Source organism: Schistocerca cancellata, chromosome 2, assembly GCF_023864275.1.
Source record: "Schistocerca cancellata isolate TAMUIC-IGC-003103 chromosome 2, iqSchCanc2.1, whole genome shotgun sequence".
Lineage (NCBI taxonomy): Eukaryota > Metazoa > Arthropoda > Insecta > Orthoptera > Acrididae > Schistocerca > Schistocerca cancellata.
In genome coordinates, this window is record NC_064627.1 from 663,398,716 (window position 1) to 663,424,160 (window position 25,445).

The 25,445-nt window shown below is 42.6% G+C and overlaps 1 protein-coding gene across 1 annotated transcript in view; it reads right to left on the reverse strand.

Annotated features, from left to right (window-relative positions):
• The window catches only part of LOC126162357 (H(+)/Cl(-) exchange transporter 7), a 218,265-nt gene that overhangs the window by 45,402 nt on the left and 147,418 nt on the right, over positions 1-25,445 (reverse strand). Inside the window, exons 10-11 of the mRNA XM_049918811.1 lie at positions 9,463-9,556; positions 1,677-1,846 (exon numbers count right to left, since the gene is read on the reverse strand). Of these exons, the coding sequence (XP_049774768.1) occupies positions 1,677-1,846; positions 9,463-9,556 (264 nt within the window). The remainder of the gene's footprint in view (positions 1-1,676; positions 1,847-9,462; positions 9,557-25,445) is intronic.

Sequence of the window (25,445 nt, forward strand, 5' to 3'; positions counted from 1 at the left end):
TTTTATCCCATGCGAAAGTGTGAGACCATTTTTCAAGTGTTTGTGAAACATTGAACTGGGATAGAACATGGGTACCAGCTCAGTATTCATGTAATCGAAACCATCTAAAAAAAAAAAAAAAAAATTCCAGGATGGCTAGCACACCAGCCCTCTTTGCTACTCCATCAGGCAGATTTTATCCAGAACTGGTCACCATCACAATCACAGAAGCAGATTGCTAACATGCACAGCTATCTGGATGGATCCCTATGAATGCTTATATCATCCACTAATAAAGGATCAAATTTGTAAATAGTTCTAGAAGTACAAGATCCTTACTATTTTCTAGATAACAAGTTTCATCTCTTCTATTCAAAGAAGACAATGTCCTAGCATAAATTTAATAACTTCTACTAGACACTCAAGAACTTTTTACCAGTGTTGTTCTTTCCTATCCACCTGTCTGACAATTTTAGAATGATTTGTCCACCTTTCTTGTTCAGAGATGACAATACAAGCTCTTTTTTCTTCTCTCAGTACTATCATCAAGTTAAACCAATTTACTATTCTTACAGTTGATGAAACCTGCTCCAAAAATACTCTGGTATTCAAGATCGAAAAGATGACTTACTTTGCGAATATCAGAACCATCTCTGTACCTGTTTGTTACTCTTGGTAAAGTAAGATTTCTTACAATGCCTGTTTTATTTTCATTTATCCACTACCTTCTGGAGGTACAGTTAGTTAACTCACAGTTATTATTCTAACAGTGATTACTTCCTTTTGCAATCAAATATTATTTTGCATTTGCATCTAATTTTCAAGACCATTCTCTTATATCAGATGAAGAGCTGTCTTTTACTTCTTTTCTGCTCAGCCATGCACTATTTATTTCAATTTTTTTTTTTAATGAATTGTCACTCACTGTTTAATTAGTTCTATTTTTTGACCAGAGAATTTGTCAATTTTAGTTATACTGAAAGCAGTGTTTACAACAATTGAACATTGAGCAGCAAATGTGGACGGATGACAAGATCCATATAGAGGTTCAGATATCTGGTTAGATCATACCCAGGGGGAAAAAAAGGTCAAATTTGTTATTTTGCATAAGATTACTTCTTTCCTTAACTACTAGCTTTTTTTATTTTTAGACAGCACCAGAAGATTTTCTTAAAAAGTACATCCACACATGCTCTAATGACATTCACCATAAATAAATTCAAAACTGAAGAAGAAAAGATTACTATTACTTGTTATTAAAGCTGTCAGTGGCTCTGAAAGGAGTTCAATAAGCAGCCACAAAAATCTTTGATCTTTTACCAGGTGACGTAAAATGTCTGCCAAGAAAGCAAGCAAATTTTAAACCTAGACTGACCCAACTTCTTCTGGGAAACTACTACTGTCCCATAATGTATTACTAGTTACATGATCTGTGTCAAAGATTTGTATGGTAATTCTTATCACAGGTGAACAGTGTGCTATTTAGTAATCTGTAAATGTCTAGCAAGCAGCCAAATTCACAAACAAATCATGTACATGCAACCTGTAAACTGACTCATTCCATATCATTTTGATAAAAATTACACAAATGTCTACAGATCATAAAGAGAATGAACTATAAGTTGTTAAAAAGAGTGGAGGAGGAGGAGGAGGAGGAGGAGGAGGAGTAGCGGGGGAAGAAATGAAGAAAGACTCACCCATTCTGGCCACATAGCTTCTAAAGCCATGCCCATTAGTCGACCCCATGCTGCTCCTGTCAGGAGAGAGGGAATAAACAGGCCGCTGGAAACGCTCAGCCCATATGTCCAGCATGACAGGAAAAAGTAGCATGTGAAGAACACTGCAACGGAAAGTGGCTTGTGGGAACCTGAAACATACATTGCTGAACAGGATGGTAAAAGGGCAAAGGTGAAAGACAGAATCACATTTTAACTAAATTTATTGTGGGAGGGAAGGATGCTACAAGTTTTGCCCATTTTTCTCATGGTTTATTACATTACACAGCATCCGTTATTTTTTATTCCTCTACCCATATGAGGAACAGCTGTCAGCAGCAATATCTAACTTATATTGTAAAAATCTTGAAGGCTGAGAAAATTTCTCAAGGAGATAGACACTGAAACACAGGAGGGATATGAGAGGAAGTGAACTGAGGAGGATCAAGAACAAATATCAGTTTGATTAAATATGGCTCACAGGTGAACAAACTGTAATTATAAGAACAAGAGCAACACAGGATTAAAGCAAAATTAATGCTGCCACAATGATGCCTATGATTAAGTAGATCTGGATGATGCTAATAAAGGAAAGAAGGTTGAAAAGCTAAGGGATTGTTGATGTCAGTCTTGTGGGAAGATTAAAACTGCATACTATAATTTCTGAAGTGGAAAGTCAGGCTCTGAGTAACAGTCACAATTTACAGAGGATATAGGAATGGAAAAGACTTTTACTTGAAACAATGATAACTTTCTGTGTGTAATTCTACTTTAGGAAGTGGGAATTAGTTAAAGTTACCCTCAGACAAGCAAAGTGTAATGAGATGAAAGGATACACTTACATACATGATGCTGCATTGTGAGGGGACATCTCAAATATGGGCAGGCATCATAGATTAGTTTGATTGAGAACAACTTCTTAAATTTCGCAGAAAAAATTTAAAAAAAAATTTTTAAAAATAAAAAAAAATGAAAAAAGAAATAAATTAATTAATAAATTAATTTTAAAGAAGCATTTATTCTCTGGATTAATTGAGAACTGGCTCCCCCCCCCCCAAAGGTGTAGATTAATATCTTAATGGCATTACAGTTAGCAGAAGCAGATTAGTGTCTCTGCCTGGACAAGGGGACCAAAAGGTGCCTGTGGCTCCACATGTGATTGGCACATGCATTTCAGTGGTTTCAAAACAATTTATGTAGCTGCAGATGTTAAAGGAACCAGCTCAGTATTCTGTTAAGTGGTTTAAGGTAACCACAAATAAGCTACATATGGATGGTAGGATTTAAATCCTATTCTGAATCAGAGTTTAATTGCTTAACCACTGTGGTACTTAATGAAATTACAATTCCTGAAGCTGCTGCATTCAGATTACAATGTATATCCAATTCATATGAATTATTTCTCTTCCCAAAGAAGGGAAAAAACTACCTCCAGGTTGCACATTGCTATAGAAGTAGTACTGAACAAAGAGCAAAACATTGGTAGATCAAAACGGTCCACAAACAGAAAGGCTTAAACTGACCTTGTAAACGAACATGTTACTTCAACACCAAATGTGGGAATACTTAGCACGCTTCCTTGAAAGAGACTGCCTCCTACTCAGACCTCTTAGAAAGAGTCACTAAGAAAAGTGGGGCATTATGAAGATAAGGGTATGTACTCATAGGCCCAATGGTGAACCTGTCCAATAGCATTTATGCCTCAACATGGTATAAAAGTTCTAGTTATTTTAAAATGGTACCATTGGGGTCTTACTTACGCAAGAAAGCCTTAACCACTCGAGCAGAAACAGATTATCAATTGTGAAATGATACCTTGTGGTCCATTACAAGAAAGTTATTTAGGAGTTACACGAATTAGAGAAAATGGAAGGAACAGTGCTTTATCAGTTTCTCAAATATCTAAGCAGTTGGCAAGGGCCACAAAACAATAACCACTTAGTTAGTGTGTGAACTATAATCCAGCTGATCCTCTGATCCCTGGTTGGTGGTGACAAACTACAGTGATATGTCCAATCATTGCTTTTACTGTGTATGTAAGTCCGAATACAACCCCATCATATTACACCACAAACTGAGTAGTTCCTGTCACACACATTCATTTGATGGCTTCGAACACTATTGCAGATTTTGTGGAATGAGTTACAGATGTCACAGATTTGTCTCTTGCACCCTTATTACTCTCCTTCATGACAGCAATGTGTGATTCCTGATATTTGAAAGACATGGAGGTTCTCAGCAGATGGTCACCATTTGACACTGCAGGGCAACATATCTGCCCTGGTTGCTGTGTGGCACTCCTCACGTGTGAAACAATGTCCTTCAAGGTTGTCTGTATAATATACCCATTCCTAGGTGCTGCGTAAATACAGGATTTTGATTGTGCAGCCGCCCCAGTGAATTTTAAAACTGTCTGGGTAAATGTAGTACATCGTTCAATTTCTTCTCAATTGGATCAGGTAGTAATACTGAATGTACTAGTCCAGAAAAACCAATAAAAGTAACTACCAGCACATCCCACTGTGAATATATACACAAATTTCAACTACATTTTAGCTGCATTTTGTACCTAAGCAGCTCAGTTTAAATTGTGTAGGTCTGATTATGACTGCCACTTTGCATCATAGTTGTTTGCATTGTTTTCACAGCAATATTGCTACAAAAATGTGTATGGATGTGGAAGGCATACATGGAGAAGAATGTGTGGGTAAACAAGCTATTTCTGTTCTGGTTCTTAAGCTCTGCGATACGGTTTCATTGTGAAGAAGCCAGCTCATTACAAGCTTACGAAGGACACACATCAGTACAAAACTGTTTAGGCTTTCACCCCAATCATTTACTGATGTATTGCTTGCTAGCTTTTTTATCAGAGTCTGTAGCAGATGTTTGGTTAATGCTTTTTCTGACATTTCACCAGAATGAGCGGCTGCTAGACAAAGATTCACCCTCCTCTACCAGTTGCAAAGATCCTGAGACAAAAGCCAACTAGCAATAAGAAGTACTGTAGATCACAAAGCCTCCGTTTTGTATGGTGTGTCCCCTTAAAATTACGAGGCAGAATCCAATTTTAAAGTTGGTCTGGTAAAAAATTTTAATATTATTGCAAAAATACATCTTTCATGCCTTAGACGATGAAAATAATTACATTTGTGGGACAATTCACAGTATGTGTAAATTTAAGCTTATTATTCTTAGTTATCTTTGGGGAAATCAACTGTGAAGGATGTAAAGTGATATAGAAAACATCAATGCTGATGATGTCCAACTAAAAGCTATCAGTTTACATCATACTTCCTAGTGAGCAATATAAATTATTACAAAAGTGTTAATGGGAATATTAATAAATGATGAGAGAGTGAACGACTTTTTATATGCAGTGTAGCCACAAAAAGTGGTGAGCATTGCTTACAAGGATTTTAATTTCATTTTTTTTTTTTTTTTTTTTTCGGTTATGAAATATTAAACATATACAGATTCATTTACATATTAGGTGTCACATAGTTACATTCGACAACAGGACTGACGCAGTATGAGTATTGATTAATGGAAAACCTCATATAAAGATGTGAAACAAATACTAACAAAGAGACAGAGGGGCTGGCCAGTACTTACCTCAGCTCAGTACAGCCGATAGAAACACAAAACAGAACAGAAAATTTACATTCCTTTGTTCCTTCATCAGGGAGGAGAGAGGGGAAAAAAGGGAAGAAGGGAAATTGGATTCAGTTACTCACAACCCAGGTTATGAAGCAACAGGGAAAGGTAAACAGGGAGGGTAGTAAGGATGGAGGCATGGTTGTCAGAGGGAAGACAAAGATATTCTACTTTAAGTACTGTGCCAGCTTCAGACCAAACAGTATGCATACAGAAGTAAAGAGGTATATAGTATAAAGATAAACACAATTATGTAGGAAGAAAAGATTCATGAATGGCGAAAGAGGAGAGGGGAAAATGGAGAAGACTGAAGAGTAAATGGGAGTGACGTTGGTTAACATAGGTTCAGTCCAGGGGGATGGTGGGATGAAAGGATGTGTTGGAGTGCAAGTTCCCATCTCTGCAGTTCTGAGGGATTGGTGTTGTGTGGGAGAAGCCAAATGGCACATACGGTATAGCTGGTTACTAGGCCCCTAGAATTATGCTGGAGGGCATGCTCTGCTACTGGGTATTGGACATCTCCTAGGCAGACAGTTCGTCTGTGCCTGTTCATGCCCTCAGCCAGTTTAGTTGTAATCATACCGATGTAAAAGGCTGTGCAGTGCAGGCATGTCAGCTGATAAATGACATGTGTTGTTTCACACGTGGCCCTGCCTTAAATTGTGTATGTTTTACCAGTAGCGGGGCTGGAGTAGGTGGTTGTGGGGGGATGCATGGGGCAGGTTTTGCACCGGGTTCGGTTACAGGGATAAGAACCACTGGGTAGAGAAGGTGGTCTGGGAATATTGTAGGGTTTGACAAGGATGTTACGGAGGTTAGGGGGACGACGAAAGGAAACTCTGGGTGGTGTGGGGAGAATATTGTCAAAGGATGATCTCATTTCAGGGCTCGGCTTGAGAAAGTCATAGCCCTGGCGGAGTAATTTGTTGATGTATTCGAGGCTGTAAACTTGAGTTCCATGCCACACACCACCTGAAAAAATTATCCACAGTGCTAGTGCAACCCCTAAGAAGTGGGTTCCCTCTCCCTATCCCACACAAACACCAACCACAACAGTACCTTCAACAACCCCCCCCCCCCCCCCCCTCATAGCAAACAAACCTTGCCTGGCCACCGTACTCAATCTCCCAATCCCAGCACATACCCCACACGGACCAAATCTCAACTATAACCACAGTCAAATGCCACATTATCACCAGTCCCAATTCAGTTCTAAACCTCTCATCCAGATCCCTCTCTCCTCCAGATATATCTGTTCTATCAAAAGGCTTAACCTTTAGCCCCATGCCTAAATTCAACCACATTGCCCTGGTTAAAGATCTCCTCCCATTCACCCGGAACCTCAACTGGAAATATCACTTCACCACCCAAACACAGCCCCCAAATATTGAACCCAGTTTTGAACCTTGTCTAGAACAGTTCCGACCGCCTTCTCAAAGGGATCCTCCTCCCCTCCCCCAAAACAATCCCTTGCAGACGTTTCAGGAATTCCTCACATCCAGTGTTGCCTCCCAGTCCTTCTTGAAGAACATCTCGACAACCCCCAACATCACCCCAGCTGAATCCCATGCCATTAAGGAGCTGAAAACAGACCGCTCTAATGTCATCCTCCTGGTGGATAAAGGCTCCACAACTGTGGTACTTGACTGTGTGGAGTATGCGGCAGAAGGACTGCGTCAACTCTCCGACACCTCAACCTACAAAGCTGTTACCCAGGATCCCATTTCCTCCATCCAGACTGAGCTGCAGAAAATCCTAAAAATCCAAGGTCCCTCACAAGGTCTCACAACGCCTTCCATAGACCTATTCACTCCACCTGAGCCACATACCCCTACCTTCTACCTATTACCCAAAATCCACAAACAGAACCATCCTGGCCGTCCCATTGTAGCAGGCTTCAAAGCCCCAACAGAACGTATCTCACCAGCTCTGGTAGACCAACACCTCCAACCTATCACCCGCAGACTCCTATCCTACATCAAAGACACAAACCACTTCCTAGAATGCCTCAAATACATTCCCACCCCCCTCCCACCTGAAACCTTTCTTGTCACCATAGATGCTACATCCATCTACACAAACATCTCACATACCCATGGTCTCTCTGCCCTTGAACACTACCTCTCCCAACACCCGCCCAAAGATCTTCCATAAACCTTGTTCCTTATCACACTCACCAACTTCATCCTCACCCATAATTACTTCACTTTTGAAGGCCAGACCTACAAACAAATCAAGGGAACAGCCATGGGAACCAGGATGGCTCTGTCCTATTCCAACCTCTTCATGGGCTGCATGGAGGAGACTTCCCTGAAGACTCAACAGCTGCTTCCCCTGTCCTGGTATAGGTTTATAGATGACATCTTTGTGGTCTGGACTCATGGTGAAGAAACACTCCTTAATTTCCTCAATAACCTCAACTCCTTTTCGAATCTGAATGTCACCTGGTCCTTCTCCAAAACCCAAGCCACCTTCCTGGATTTTGACCTTCATCTTGTTGAAGCTCACATCCACACCTCTGTCCACATCAAACCTACAAACAAACAACAGTACCTTCACTTTGATAGCTGCCATCCATTCCACATCAAACGCTCCCTTCCCTACAGCCTAGGTATTCGTGGCAAACGAATCTGCTCCAGTGACTAATCCCTCAACAATTACACCAATAACCTGACCAGTGCTTTCCTCTCCTGCAACTATCCTGCAGACCTTGTCCACAAACAGATCTCCCAAGCAATACATTCCTCCCCGTCCAACAACAATGTTCCTACACCCAGACCACACAGAAGCATCCCCCTTGTCACCCAATATTATCCTGGCCTCAAATACATCAACAAATTACTCCGCCAGGGATACGACTTTCTCAAGTCGAGCCCTGAAATGACATCATCCCTTGACAATATTCTCCCCACACCACCAGAGTTGCCTTTCGTCGCCCCCCTAACCTCCGTAACATCCTTGTCAAACCCTACAATACTCCCAGACCACCTTCTCTACCCAGCGGTTCCTACCCCTGTAACTGAACCCGGTGCAAAACCTGCACCATGCATCCCCCCACAACCACCTACTCCAGCCCCGCTACTGGTAAAACATACACAATTCAAGGCAGAGCCACATGAGAAACAACACATATCATTTATCAGCTGACATGCCTGCACTGCACAGCCTTTTACATTGGTATGATGACAACTAAACTGGCTGAGGGCATGAACAGGCATAGACAAACTGTCCGCCTAGGAGATGTCCAATACCCAGTAGCAGAGCATGACCTCCAGCATAATTCTAGGGACCTAGGAACCTGCTACACCGTATGTGCCATTTGGCTTCTCCCACCCAACACCAATCCCTCGGAACTGTGGAGATGGGAACTTGCACTCCAACACATCCTTTCAACCCGCCATCCCCCTGGACTGAACCTATGTTAACCAACGTCACTCCCATTTGCTCTTCAGTCTTCTCCATTTTCCCTCTCCTCTTTCGCCATTCATGCATCTTTTCTTCCTACATAGTTGTGTTTATCTTTATACTATATACCTCTTTACTTCTGTATGCATCCTATTTGGTTTGAAGCTGGCACAGTACTTACAGTAGAATATCTTTGACTTCCCTCTGACGACCATGCCTCCATCCTTACTACCCTCCCTGTTTACCTTCCCCTGTTGCTTCATAACCTGGGTTGTGAGTAACTGAATCCAATTTCCCTTCTTCCCTTTTTTCCCCTCTCTCCTCCCTGATGAAGGAACAAAGTTCCGAAAGCTAGGAATGTAAGTTTTCTGTTCTGTTTTGTGTATCTATCGGCTGTACTGAGCTGAGGTAAGTACTGGCCAGCCCCTCTATCTCTCTGTTAGTATTTGTTTCACAGCAGTATGAGTATTCTTGTTTAGTATCTGTTTTATACTATCAGTGTTGCAATATCATTGAATTTTGATCTTTTATATTTAAATACTTGTGCTCATTTTATACATTTTTTTTATAAATCCAACAGAAACACTTATGTATCTGTTTTAGAAAAATGCAAGCCTCATAACATACTATGAATTGTTGATAGTGAATAGCAGTGTAGAAATTCATTGTGCAATTACATATGATCACTAGTTCTGGGACATTATCTCACCTGGTGGATCATGAAAAAATGAACGTACACTTGCTTCTGGAGTTTGAAACCAGATGGCTGCTAGTGCATTGTATTCTCCATCTCCACAGTACATCTGTAAGCAAAACTAAAATATTAATTTCTCAAAAAAGTTTTTAAGATATGTTACCATTAATCTTCAACCTGAAACAAAATTTTAACCTATTACTTCAATGGCAGTAATATACATGATAAATCTTCCAATGAGGACCACTGAAAAATGATGAGTATGAGATTACTCACCAGTTTTCTTTATTCTTTATTGCAGCCATTATACAAGGGTAAGTCAATTGTTATCCACAATTTAGTTATATTTTTGTTTACTTTCGTAGTACTGTCATTTTACGTTGATGACACATGCTTTGTTTATTTGTTGTTATATCTTCGCAATTTTCAAGCTGCTAGGTTAGTTTTGTTATTGCTGCCGTGCTGTTAATCATGGCTGCTCCGCTGGCTATTTGCACCAAAGAACAACAACTTCAAATGATCCGTTTTTTTTTTTTGTGGTCGGAAGGCATATCAGGGGCTGAAATTCATTGAAGACTTTCGGTACAGTACGGGAACAGTGTTTTGCCACAACAGAGTGTCTATGAATCGATTGAAAAAATTCTGAAATGGTCGCAGAAGAGTTATGCATGATGAAGGAGCCGGACGACTGTTTACCACCACAAATGAAGAAACCACTGAGCATTCATGTGTAATGATTCTCTTAGAAAGACAATTTACTATTGACGAAGTGGCACATCGTCTACAATTTAGTCATGGTTCTGCCTACAAAATCACCCACAACAGACTTGGGTTTCATAAGTTTGTGCAAGATGGGTCCTGAAACAACTCACACAGTTGCATAAACAAACATGCTTGGACATGTGTAAAAAATATTTGGATCGCTATGGTAACGAAGGGGACTTCTTAGACAGGATCATTACTGGTGACGAAACATGGATCCACCGTTACGAGCCGGAGAGTAAATGGCAGAGTATGGAATGAAAACATTCAAATTCGCCATGCCAGATAAAGTTCAAGATCCAACCGTCCGCAGGAAAACTGACGCTTACAGTTTTTTTGGGACGCACAAGGTCCAGTACTGAAACACTATGGGGAAAGGGCACAACAATAAACAGTGTACATTATGTAAGATGCTTACAGCCAGGCTAAACCCTGCAATTCGAAGCAAACACTGAGGAATGCTGTCAAAAGGTGTTGTGTTGTTATACGACAATTCCCGTCCACATACTGCTGCCCACACTGCTTAAACACTCCAGAAACTCGAATTTGAAGTACTGGATCATCCTCCATATAGTCCCAATCTTGCCCCCTTCCGACTATTAATTGTTTGGTCCACTCAAACAGGCATTAAGGGGCTGTCGATTTGCTTTACACGAAGCAATGAAAGAAGCAGTACATTCCTGGCTCGCAGCTCAACCGAGAACCTCCTTTTACGAGAGCATCGGGAAGCTTGTACAATGATGGACGAAGTGTGTTGAAACGCAAGGAGACTACATCAAAAAATGATGTTCTTGTTAAGTTTCCTATTTGATTACAATAAAATTTTATAACTAATTTGTGCATAATAATTGACTTATCCTCATAATTTTCTTTGAACACTGGTTTTCTGAGTCAGTAGTTAGGCAGCTAACATTACTAGCACCATTGTAGAAGCCATTACATAGTGGATACCAATTTATTCTGTCAGTGTGCTGGTTTTAAACGAGTCACAATTTACTAGGTGGCCCATAGGAAGCATTGGCTTTGACTCTTCACATTCCAAAAACCTTTAAATGTCGATGGCTTTTGCTTGTAGCTACTGATTTCATAGGTTTTCAGTACAAAGCAAATGTGTAATACAACACAAGAAGAACACAGACTTTGTTCCTACTAGAAATAAAATGTGCTATCAGAAAAAACAAGTGTGGTCAACAGTTTACACAAGGGAACATCTTACAACATGGAAAACATGTCACCAGCACTGCAGAAGGGCCACTGCTACTCTTATTATACAAATTGTATTTTTCTATTAATACTATAAACTGACAAAGAAAGAAAAATCCTTTTTCCTAATGATTAAAGTGTCAATCCATTAATCAAAAGATACAAAACAGAATGTCTAGTAAATGTAATTTCTACAGAAATGGATTATGCTTCTGTTAATAAAGTATGTTATTGCTGTTAGGTAGTATTTAGGTTTCATATAGAGACATTTTCTTCTTACACAGGATATTTGTAACCTGATGCCACTGTAACAAAGCAAGCAGCATCCTTCGACACCCATTATGTTTCTTTCCTTCTTAAAATTATTATTTTTTTCAGATATCTTCAATATCATTTACATGATATACACAGTACCCAAAATCTTGACTCTTAACTCAGGACTTAGCCAACCTAAATTTAATATCTATTACAGTCTTGGTTATTTAGTATAATTAGTTTACCTAAAAACCATGCTAATTATAAACACCAGTAATATCATATTTCGTTGTCACTGTTCACTTGTAAGCACATATCTAATTACTGACCTCCTCATAAAGTAGACAATAGATGAAAAAATATATATAAATAAGAGAAGTATCCCTACAGGTAATGACAAAATATGTCGATCATTTGTACTCATTTAATTCTGGAGTAATTAAGATCATTATTTAAAACATAGTTACAGAAACAGAATACAATATTTTGGCAAACTAGCCAGTGGTGCTCAATAGAAATTAACACTGAATCTAAAAGTCATTTTCAAAACGAATTTCACTAAACTATTAAGTTACTCGGAAACATAAATCTTTAATTGCAATTTACAAAAAATCCAGCAACATGTTGTTGTTGTTGTTGTTGTTGTTGTCTTCAGTCCTGAGACTGGTTTGATGCAGCTCTCCATGCTACTCTATCCTCAACTCAACTCAACATAACAATAGCTAAATTCAATTCTAATTATTGTAAATCTACATAAGAAGCTTATTGGAAGCCATTTTAAGTAAATTTGTGGTGAGTTTGAAAGCAGCAAGACCTATGTCCATCAATACAGGGAAATGAACTGCAGACAGTATAGTACAAATTAGAAGTCAGAAAATGTACCAGAATTTTTGTAGATTTCTTGTCCAGGAGTTTGTTTAATAATTCAGGGACTGTTGTAAGCTGGCCTTACATGAGTGGATTTCTGTAACGAGCCAGAACCATGGGTCAGCTCTACAGGTATATCTGATGGAGCTGGCCTTCTGATCTCAGGTCCATTGTTTCCGACTAACAGATCTTACTGTCAGATCTAGCACTCTGCTCTGCCCACACGCCACGTCCATTCGTGTGTTGGGGCAAATTAGTGGGTTTTCATGATTTGTCATGGACCCAGGATTGCCATGCATGCACAACAGGCCAGAGGCCATGGATGACAGATTTCACAAGTTGTGACTGTATCTCATGGTAAGTATGTTGTACAGTATGACATTTTATGGGCATTTTATTTATTGTAGCACATTTTCATATTTTGAAAATAGTTTGTATCTTTGAGAGAAAGTGTGGGCGATGCTAGCAAGAAAACTGTGGCAGTTGCTGGTTGTTCGAGCCTTTCTTAGAGTATAGGACAAGGGAAGAGTGGAAAGTAATGCACAATAATTTTATTACCGAAAAGTTTAATAGGTAACAAAACAAAAAGAAATCACAAATGAGCTTACATCTTTTACCTACTTTTCTATAGAGCTACCAATGTTCTCAACACACTTCTCCTATCACAGTAACAGTTTCAATATGCCTTGTTCGTAGAAGGCAGTTTGGCTGGAGTATAGCCATTTGCAGACTGCCGATTTCACTTCTGCGTCTGCCACAAAGCATTGGCCAGCCGGCAGTTTCTTCATGTGAACAAATAGATGAAAGTCCGATGGTGCAATGTCTGGACCGTACCATGATTGCTGGAGTACCTCCCACCCAAATTTGACAATTTTCTCATGAACAGGAGCAGCAAGATGAGGCGAGCATTGTCATGAAGTTTGATACCATCAGCATTAATGTTGTGGCATTTGTCATGGAGGGCACGATAAAACTTATCCAAAGTTTTAATTTAGGCTGCAGCCTTCACAGTGGTCTGGTGTTTAGCAAAGTTCACCAGTAATACACCACGCATATCCCAGAACACTGTCACAAGCACTTTCCTCGCAAACTGAGTCACCTTGAGTTTTGTTTGTACTGGGAAACCAGCATGTTTCCATTCCATAGGGCCTACTTTGTTTAGGGCATGTAGTGGTATGCCCACAACTCATCACCAGTGACATCCCTGTCAGAAAGTCACGCATTTCTGCAGTGTAATGTATCAAGTGATCCACACTTATCATCATTTGCTGGCTTTTGTGGCTGTCTGTCAGGTTCTTAGGCACTCAGCGAGCACTAACTTTATGAAATTTCTATGTTTCATGAAAAATATTATCCACTGCAGCATAGGAAATGTTGAACTGCTGCGATAAGGTTTCGAGTTGCACACACCGTCATTCAAAGTTGCTGCCTCAATGGCTCCAACATCGTACGGTGTTGCAGCTGTTACCAGCTGCCCGGAGCATGGCTGTAGATTCACATAGAAGAATGCACACCATCTAGAGATGTTGCTATGGCCCATACATGCCATGCATGTCCTTGTGTATTTCACTCAGTTTATGCCCCTTGGCCCACAGATACTGAACTAGACTTTTGCTGCTCTTCACAAGCTGACGACAGTAACAAGCGTGCCATGCTTGTTTTGTAGTTCAGACGTCTCTCACCAGAGCTGCTCATGAAAACAAAATACCCTCTGTAGTGCAAACTTCATGATATACTGTCATAAAATTTAAACATTCCAACTGCAATATAAGGGGAGAAAAAATTATTGTGGATTATTTTCAAATCCTCCCCCATAATTTGTATACCATGCCTGTTAAATAATAGATGCAACACACTTATGGGAAATGGCCTACAATAATGAAAATAAAGCAACATTTTATTGGCATTCACTATAATATCACTTTATACAGCTCTTTCCCAGAGAGAAAAACAACCGTCCTTAATCCTCTGTAAGAGCACACATTTCTCTCATATTATCCTCGTGGTCCTTACACAAAATGCACACTGATGGCAGTAGAATCTATCTGCAGTCAGCCTCAAATGCCAGTTCTCTAAAGTTTTGCAATAGTGCCTTGTGAAAAGAATGTCATATTCCCTACACTGATTCCCACTTGAGTTAACGAAGAATCTCTGCAATATTTGCATGCCGATTGAACCTACTGGTAACAAATCTGGCAGCACACCTCTGAATTGCTTCGATGTCTTCCTTTAATTTACCTCATGGGGATCCCACAACCTAACAGTACTCAAAAATGGGTTGCCCCAGCATTCTACATGCTGTCTCCTTTATGGATGAGCTGCATTTTCCCAAAATTCTCCCAATAAAACAAAGTCTAGCATTTGCCTTCCATACTACCAATCTGATGTGCTCATTTGATTTCATATCGCTTGCAACATTATGCCTGGATATTTAATCAATGTGACTTTGTCAAGCAGCACCCTTCAAATACTGTACTTGAATGTTACATGATTTTTTTCCCTACTCATCCATATTAACTTACATTTATTTCTACATTTAGAACAAGTTGCTATTCATCATACCAAATATATATTCTGTAAAAGCCATCCTGTATCATCCTACTGTCACTCGATAACAACATCCTCCCATACACTACAGTGTCATCGCCAAACAGCTATAAATTGCTGCTCACTGTGTTCATCAGAACATTTATGCATATAGAGAATAAGAGTGGTCCTATCACACTTCCCTAGGATACTCTGACACTCACCATGGAGGACAAAATACTGGGTTCTATTACTTAAGATGTCTTCAAGCTGCACACACATCGTGAACCTCAATCGTATGCTCAGATCTTCGTCAGCAGTCTGCATTGAGGCACTTCGTCAACTGCTTTCTGTAAATCAAGGAATATGGAATCTGCCTGTTGCCTTTCATCCATGATTTGTAGAATATCATGTAAGAAAAGAGCAAACTGATTTTCACACAAGATACACTTTCTAAATCAGTGCCAATTTGTGGACGGAAGCTTTTCTGTCTCAGAGAACTCAGCATCCGTTAAAGAAGTTCCGAGATACTGATCTGGTATTACGTGGGTCCGTTCTTTTACTTTTCTTATATACAGGACTTTCTTATACACAGGAGTCATCTGTGAATTTCTCGAGTTGCTTGGAACTTCATGCTGGGTAAGAGATTTACGAGACATGCAAGCTAAGTAAGGGACTAGTGCGGCAGAGTACTCTCTATAAAACCGAACTGGAATTTTGTCTAGACCTGGCGACTTATTTTCAACTCTCTGTTGCTTTTCTATGGCATGTATGCATATTTCTACATCCTCTTTGCAGGAGTATGTATGACAGTTAAAAAAAGCTTTTTATGATCCTCATGTTTGAATGATTTCTTAAATGTGACATTTAAAAACCTCAGCTTTACTTCTGCTGTCTTCCGTTGCCACCTGAGACCAGTCAACGAAAGACTGGATCGAAACCTTTGAAATGCTTTGTGATTTTACACATGACCAGAATTTTCTTGGGTTCTCGACAACTTTTACTAGCATATGATGGTGGGAGTAGTTGTTTGTTTCTTGTATGACCTTCTTACAGACACACAAATTTCTACTTGCTTTTGCCTGTCAACATTTGCGTTTTAATTTGTTTCCTCAGCATTTTCCGAATTTGACTGTTAAACCATGGTAGGTCCTTTTCATTCCTAATCCACTTACTTGGCACATACATCTCCAGAGCATGATCTGCAATCAGCTTGAACTATGCCCATAATTCATATTGGGGCTAAATGATATATATTCATTGTCTATGTGGGATATTAACAACTGCTTCTCTGCTTTTTCCAACACAAATACTCTCCTAGCCATCATGACCAATTTATTTGCTTTAGTGACCACTGTCACTATTACATCATCATATCAATGTCAATAAGGCCAGGCCTGTTTTCAGCTACAAAGTCTACAAATTTCTAATGTGTGTGCGTTGGTTAACTAGTCGCTCAAGGCAGTTTTCGGAAAAGACTGACTGTCCGTACCACCTGCAGTGAATCTATTGATGTGCCAGCCTACACTCAGTAGATTAAAGTTGACTCCAATTAATACTGCATGACCTGGGTATTTCTGCACTACTGATCAGAGAAGTTCCTTGAATGATTCTACAACTGTTACAGCAGAATCAGGTGGCCAGCAAAATCATACAATAATTAACTCGAGCTCACTCCGGCCTGCTACTCATGTCCAGATAACTTCTCTGTCTGTAATGGAACTGCAATGGTTTTTTGTATGGCATCAGTGTTACACTTTCTGTGCGCAATCTGTAACTCTCTTATGTTTGGTTCAAATGTGTGCGAATTCCTAAGGGGCCAAACTGTGGAGGTCATTGTCCCTCGACTTAAACATTCCTTAAACTAACTTATGCTAAGAACAACACACACACACACACACACACACACACACACACACACACACACACACCCGAGGGAGGACTCAAATCTCTTGCGGGAGGGGCCGCGCAATAAGTGACATGGCGACTCAAATCGCGCGGCCACTCTGCGCAGTTCATGTCTGGTGCCAGTAGATTTATTTAATAAAGTTTCTTTAGGTAGCATTTCTCGATGTTCACTGATGTGGTCCTGCTATTCAGTGCCACCTAACCATGTTTCTGCAGTCTTCACAGAAATACTTCACGTTACGCAGGGATGGATGCTGAAAGAGCATTGATTTTCTTCCAAGCTACTTGAATGATGTATGCAACTGCACTTTAAACACGTTTTTACAACAGTAGCATCTTTCAAAATAACCTCGTGTACTAGGCGGGTTGAGAGATCACCTTAAACAGATGGAGCTTGTGTAAGATAAAGACGAGAAGTATATTTTAACATAAACCAATTCTACTGTCACTTGTCATGGAATCCATTTTTTGCCAGGATCTTTTTCTTTTTCTCATTGTCTTCGAAAAAAATTTTAAAGCCTGATGCCAAGGGACCAGCAGCCCCACACAACAGGTGGAGATGCTCACTCACCATCTTCCTTTGCAGAAGTGATAGGTTCAAGCAGTTCTCCAATCTAGACATATCTTAATAACATCTCCTGCAGTAGGATGGCCCGATCCTCACTCACTATTAAACATCAGAGCATTTTTCATCATCACAGGAGCTTGGAAGTGAGACGTGCCATCATAAAATGTCACCTAAAACTTCAAGTCAGACACAATTTTGACCTTTATACAGACAAAATTTTTTGCTGACAGCAATAAATACACTCCCTCCTATGGCATCTAAATCTGTCTTTTTTGATATACAGTCCATGCCTCGCTAAATCCTTTGGTGCTTTCTACTTTGGGTGTCTGTCAACTCTCAATTCTGAGAATAGGTTGAGTGCAATAACTTTCCTGGAGGGTAGTAAATTCAGAACATTGTTTTGAATACTTCAACAATTTACTGTTAAAATTTCGACAGTCAAAATATCTTTACTTTGTAGCAGTCTGATTTCACACACTGTGTATCAAGAGATCATTCACGTGATGTCAAACTATCACCTAGCTTAAAAAAAACAAAAACCCATGCTCACTCTACATGTACTCCACACTACCACCTATCTAGGGCCGACCTACAAATCTCCACCGTACAATACCGGTCCAGAAATCTGCAACCTTCACTGTCACAGAATCGATGGAGCCTCTGGCTAATACCCTTCACTTGACTTCCTACCAAAGGATCCTGATCGACTCATGGTACAATACTGAAAATTGTGAGCCCTGCTTGCATCCCACAAGGGAGGTCAGTCTTCACCACTTCCACCAGCCACCCGAAGGAGCTGAGGATGTCCTCAGAACCCAAGCGATAGGTGTCACTGGTGCCAACATGAGCAACAACTTGCATACTACAGCACTCTCACCCTCAATAGCTGCAGGCAGTGCTGCCTCCACATCCCTAATAAGGCCCCCATGGCAGACACACTGAGTGCACATTGAAGTTATTTTCAGACCTGGATGCTTTTTCTGTAAAGAGCTACATATAGTGCCTAACACTGGTGCTCCCAATAACTAATAAACCCATCCTTTCATGAGCCTGCTCAGATCCTGCTCAAGGAGCAGCCATCTGTCCATTCACAAAGTGAATGGGTGAGGTCAAACGGCCAGTCTCCAGACTGACTCCCCACCTTGAGGCCATGACTATGTAAAAACTTGCCACTCACCTTACAGTGAGCATGAATCACCCACATCAGGTGTGGTGGAAGGTATCTCGAAAGCACAACCTTTGGGCAAAACAAGCAACAACTGAGGTGTTGCATGTGACACCCCAATTATTCCGCTACCACCACACCCTGAGGCAGCAGCCTGCAGATGGCTGACCATGGCCATAAGCATCTTCAGCTGTTTTCAAACTGCCACAAGCTCCTCTTGGATCCACACGCATACTATCCATCATACTACTACAGGGTGGTGCACAATAAGTCTCCTGATTTGTTTTATGAATAACACATTTGTTGTTGACAAGATTTGCAATTTATTGATGTAGAAGTAAAGAATACAGCTTGGAAATACAACCTACTGAATCACATGTTCAATATGACTGCCGGTTTGCTTTACAACTTCTTCACGTTGCACACGTGCATTTGTGATGACTATCCGACACAAATCTTCTGGTTGGTTGGTTTAAAAGAGGGGGGAAGGGACCAAATTGCTTGGTCACACAAGAGGGAGAATAAAACAAACGAGATGTACAAAACAAAATAGAAAGAAAGGAAAACCACAAGAACGAAGGAAAGGTAACAAATACTAAAAGGAACAAAATAGGACAAGAAACCAACTGAGACACGCAAGAAACAGTTAGAAGAGAGTAAAACAAGAAAGCAGATTACAGCGGCTGGCCGACCACGAGAATAAAAAGGAGAAGCCAGCCACTCTGCAACACATTAAAACCTCCACCCCAAAAGCGCTAAGGTGGAGGGCACAGAGGGACAAAGGACATGCGCGAAAACTTAGATCAAATGATAAAACCCACCCTCAAAAGGAAAATGTAAAACTAAAGCTGCTGTTGAGGCACTGTCACCCAACAACAAAGGTAGGGTGCTGGGAAAGTTGAAGTCCAGCGCAGAGCGGCTAAAAGTGGGCAGTCCAGCAAGAGATGGACAATCTTCATTTGTGAGCCACAGCGACAGGTGGGTCCTCACAGCAGAGGAGGTAACTGTGCGTTGGCCACATATGGCCAATGTGGAGACAGCAGAGGACAACTGATTCCCTGCGAGAGGCCTGCATGGAAGACTTCCACACATTCGTAGTCTCCTTAATGACATGCATTTTGTTGTGCATACTGTTATGCCATTCCATCTCCCAAAGCTGAAAAACCTTGCGGCGCAAGACATAATCCAGGTCAGGTTCAGAGAAGCCAATCTCCATAAGCGGTTTCCACGTAGCCTGTCAGCAAGTTTGTTGCCTGGGATTCCGACAAGACCTGGGGTTCAGACAAACACCACTGAACGACTGGACCGTTCCAGGGCATAGATGGACTCCTGGATGGTTGTTACTAAAGGATGACGAGGGTAGCACTGGTTGATAGTTGTAGGCTACTCAAGGAGTCAGTACACGGAAGAATCAACTCCCCAGATGTGCTCAAGAGCACGAGATATAGCCACCAGCTCGGCAGTGAAAACACTGCAGCCATCAGGCAAGGAATGCTGTTCAATATGTCCTCCATGGACATACAAAAAGTCGATGTGACCACCAACCATCAAGCTGTTGGTGAAAAATCACTTCATGGCCTCAGTACATGTCAAGAATCGACAGGAAGTGGCAGCAGAGAGCCGCGGGCTTATTAACTGAGTCCTTAGGGGCATATGATAGGTCCAAGTGAAACCACAGCCTAGGTGTACACCATGGAGGTGTACGTGAATGGACATCAAGCATAGGTGGTAAAGGCAAGGACTCCAGTTCGAATAGAAGGGATCAGACGCGAATTGCAATTTTAAGTCTTGACCTGGGCCACTGATGTGGAAGATGAACCACCGTGGGTGGGAAAAGGAGATTGCAATTCAGACGTGCAGGAGAATTACGAACATGCGCAACGTAACTGGCGAGCAGTTGTGCATGCCTAACCTTCAATGGAGGGACCCCGCCTCCACCAGGACACTGGTCACCGGACTCGTCCTAAAAACTCCCGTTGCTAGTCTAACGCCACAGTGGTGCACTGGGTCGAGTAAATGCAATGCTGAGGGTGCCGCCAAACCATATACCACACTCCCATAGTCAAGGTGGAACTGAACAAGGGCTCTGTAGAACTGCAGTAACGTAGAGTGACCTCCACCCCAGTTGGTGTTGCTCAGGCAGTGGAGAGCATTTAAGTGCTGCCAATACTTCCGCTTAAGCTGACAAAGGTGAGGAAGACAAGTCAATCGGGCATCAAAAACAAGTCCTAAGAATCGATATGTCTCCACTATAGTGAGTGGATCATCATTAAGGTAAAGTTCTGGTTCCGGATGAACAGTACGATGCCGACAGAAGTGCATAACGCACAACTTTGCGGCTGAAAACTGGAAACCGTGGGCTAGAGCCCATGACTGCACCTTGTGGATGGCTCCTTGTGGGTGCCACTCAGCAACCACAGTACCTGGTGGAGTAGTACGAAATACAGAAGTCATCTACAGAGAAGGTGAAGTGGACGGCCCTACAGCTGCTGCTAGACCGTTAATGGCCACTAAAAACAGAGATACCCTCAATACAGAGCACTGTGGGACCCCATTCTCCTCAGTATGAGGGGAACTATGGGAGGCACCAATTTGGACACAGAAAGTACAAAGCGACAGGAAATTTTGGATAAAAATCCGAAGCGGGCCTACAAATCTTCTGGAATGGCATAGCATAACTCCACAATGATGCCCTAAGTTGCACTGAATTTTCGGGTTTTCTGTGCTACACCTTCTCTTTCAGTAACACCCCAAAGAAAGAAGTTGCATGGGTTAACATCCGGGCTGTGGGGCAGCCACATTCCTACTCCTGAATAACATTCTGAAAATCTATTTGACAATACCCTAAGGCCAAGCCTTTCGTGTAGGAAATCAAGTACAGCGTGGGCAGTATGGGGGCATGCTCCATCCTGCATGAACCATTGTGTCTGCAATGGAAGACATGAGGCCATGAGTTGAGGAAAGAATTGGTTTCGCAGCATGCATAAATAGCGTTCTCCGGTTACTGTAGCATTGAAGAAGAATGGACCAACGATTCCATGGCTTGACATCGCAACCCCCCCCCCCCCCCACACACACACCACACACACACACACCACACACCACACACCACACACACACACACACACACACACACACACACACACACACACACACTCTCTCTCTTTCTTCCTGTCTCCCTGTAGGTGTCTTTCGTGGGGATTATACGCGGAGGTTCACGTGCCCAGAGTCAAATGTTCTGTTTGTTCATAGCACCATTCACGTAAAAATAAGCTTCATCAGAAAACCATGTGTTGTGCAACACTGCCTCTTGGTCTTGCTCGGTTGCCCACCTTCCAAACTGCAGTCTCCGCTCCTTATCTCTCACAGTAAGCTTACACACCACAGTCATCTTGTATGGACACAAGCGAAGATTGGATTGAATAATTCCTTGTACAGATCGGCGTGAAATTCCCAACTTGGCACTGGCTCTTCTTGTAGATTTACTCAGACTACCAGTCAAAGCCACTCTAACTGCTTCAGTGTTTAGCGGCGAATATACGGTATGTGCATGTGGCCGTTGCCACTCCAAAACAGGTCCAGTACCTTCAAATTTTTGCTGTAATCTGCGTATTGTCTGTGGGCTGCCAAAATGAGCTTGAAGCCTTCACTGTCTCAATGTAACACTGTTCGTCACCGCAAACAGTAACACAATCTTTGCCTTTTGTGCGACTGTTAACTGGCCTTTGTCTGCCATTGCAGCAAACTGAAACGGCAGACTCAACAGAAGAAATGAACTCTCAACAATATCTGGTGTAACTGCCATGAACAGCATGAAGCTGAGTGCACAATTTGAAAGCTATTGCCCCAATAGTATACTTGTAGGATCAAAATTCAATCAGGTGACTTAAATTGTTCGCCACCCTGTACTACTACTACTACTACTACTACTACTTCTTGAAAACTAAACTATGAAAATACACAGAAAAAAGCTAAATATGTGACTAGTCTCCTGGTGGTTTGCGAACAGAGATTGGCAGCTGATTAAAACTGATTCCAACCTGCAAAGACGCAGGGGCCCAAGTAAATAGGAATTAACGGCTATTTGAACATTAAACAAGGATCCTCAGCTGGGCCAACTCACTCTGATGCCCATTCTATACATTATGTTCTGAAGGGGTAGCATCAAAGTAACCCTTTCACTTGTTTACTCACTCTCCTAGTTCATCTCATGTTTCAATCGGCAGCCTAACATTTGCAGTGTCCTGGGCTGGGTGTGTGGCTTTCTCCTGTCCGTCACAGTATGTATACAAAAACTTGGAGTCCTACACCAAATAGCTGCTGGATACAGTGCACATAAACTTCTTGGAGACCATGAATATCTTAAAAGCTTGAAAATAATTCTAACAAAAGCTTCCTTGGGCAAGAGGGAGGGCGGGCAAGAGGGAGGGCGGGCAAGAGGGAGGGCGGGCAAGAGGGAGGGCGGGCAAGAGGGAGGGCGGGCAAGAGGGAGGGCGGGCAAGAGGGAGGGCGGGCAAGAGGGAGGGCGGGCAAGAGGGAGGGCGGGCAAGAGGGAGGGCGGGCAAGAGGGAGGGCGGGCAAGAGGGAGGGCGGGCAAGAGGGAGGGCGGGCAAGAGGGAGGGCGGGCAAGAGGGAGGGCGGGCAAGAGGGAGGGCGGGCAAGAGGGAGGGCGGGCAAGAGGGAGGGCGGGCAAGAGGGAGGGCGGGCAAGAGGGAGGGCGGGCAAGAGGGAGGGCGGGCAAGAGGGAGGGCGGGCAAGAGGGAGGGCGGGCAAGAGGGAGGGCGGGCAAGAGGGAGGGCGGGCAAGAGGGAGGGCGGGCAAGAGGGAGGGCGGGCAAGAGGGAGGGCGGGCAAGAGGGAGGGCGGGCAAGAGGGAGGGCGGGCAAGAGGGAGGGCGGGCAAGAGGGAGGGCGGGCAAGAGGGAGGGCGGGCAAGAGGGAGGGCGGGCAAGAGGGAGGGCGGGCAAGAGGGAGGGCGGGCAAGAGGGAGGGCGGGCAAGAGGGAGGGCGGGCAAGAGGGAGGGCGGGCAAGAGGGAGGGCGGGCAAGAGGGAGGGCGGGCAAGAGGGAGGGCGGGCAAGAGGGAGGGCGGGCAAGAGGGAGGGCGGGCAAGAGGGAGGGCGGGCAAGAGGGAGGGCGGGCAAGAGAGAGGGCGGGCAAGAGGGAGGGCGGGCAAGAGGGAGGGCGGGCAAGAGGGAGGGCGGGCAAGAGGGAGGGCGGGCAAGAGGGAGGGCGGGCAAGAGGGAGGGCGGGCAAGAGGGAGGGCGGGCAAGAGGGAGGGCGGGCAAGAGGGAGGGCGGGCAAGAGGGAGGGCGGGCAAGAGGGAGGGCGGGCAAGAGGGAGGGCGGGCAAGAGGGAGGGCGGGCAAGAGGGAGGGCGGGCAAGAGGGAGGGCGGGCAAGAGGGAGATTGCGCACCTGCTTGCTCTTCAGTTTGCAGACATACTATACAGAACAGGCATGTTAGAAACATCAAGAGGTGCCATTTGGATGAAAATTAAAATGACCGTCAGAGTAAGACACAAGAATGAAAGTGAACACAAAACTATGTCTACCAAGTCAGTGGTTAGTGACTAGAGTCTGCAAGCCAAGCCTGGTAAATATGCATCTGTTATGGCCACTGATGCTTAACACTACAACAATGCCAGTTTCCTAGAATACATGCTGTATCCAGGTTTATGGTAGCAGGAAACAGCCAGATCAGAATCCGAACAAGTAAGCTCTGAGTAGGTGGAATCAAATTGCTTGCTAGCTGTTTCTTGCCTGAATGTTCGGAGCCCTAGCCACATGCACCATCTGCATTATGTATTGGTACAAGTGCTCTCAGATACAACACCAAACCAAATAAACTTTAGAAATTCATTACGTATGCCATATTGTATTTATCTGCTGACACTGGGCAAGTGATTTTCAATTAAGATGTCTCCCCTGTATGGAAATATATATAATGAATGTATGAGTGCAGGCTGTAAACACATGGTTGACAACATATGGAACTTTGGCTCTCGCCATGAGTCGTGCTGTGATAGAGTAATGGTACGGCGATTGCTCGTGATAAGCAGGACATCCACGTGCGGCACGAATTTTCATTGTTGTCATTCCATTATATAGCTGATGGTTGTCCATACTTGCAAATGTGAATACATTTCAAATACTTATAATTCAACTACCTTTGTAATCAAATATTCTCCACCACCACCACCACCACCACCACCACATTAACAGGCCTTTTAGGCCCATAGCAGAAAACAATGCTACAAGAAGAAAGTAAAAAATTGCAGACAATAAAAAAATTAATAAGGAACACAATACAAAAATCACAATAAGAAAGAGAAGTTAATCAGTTACAATGGTCTACTGCAGATGGTAACCCATTGTTGCCAGTCTCTGGCTTCATCTCCCACTACTGTTGGCTCTACTAGTTTAAGTGTTGTTAGTGCGATGTCCTATATCTACATACATACTCCAGAAGCCACCATATGGTGCATGGCGGAGGGTATCTTGGCCACTACTAGCCATTTCCTTTTATGTTCCATTCACTAATGAAGCGAGGCAAAAATTACTATCTATTTGACTCTGTCCAAGCCCTACTGCCTCTTATTTTCAAGGTCCTTATGCAAGATGCATCTTGATGGCAGTAGAATGGTTCTGCAGTCAGCTTTAAATGCTGGTTCTCTAAATTTTCCCAATAGTACCTTGCAAAATGAACATCATCTTCCTTAAGGGATTCCCATTTGAGTTTACCAATC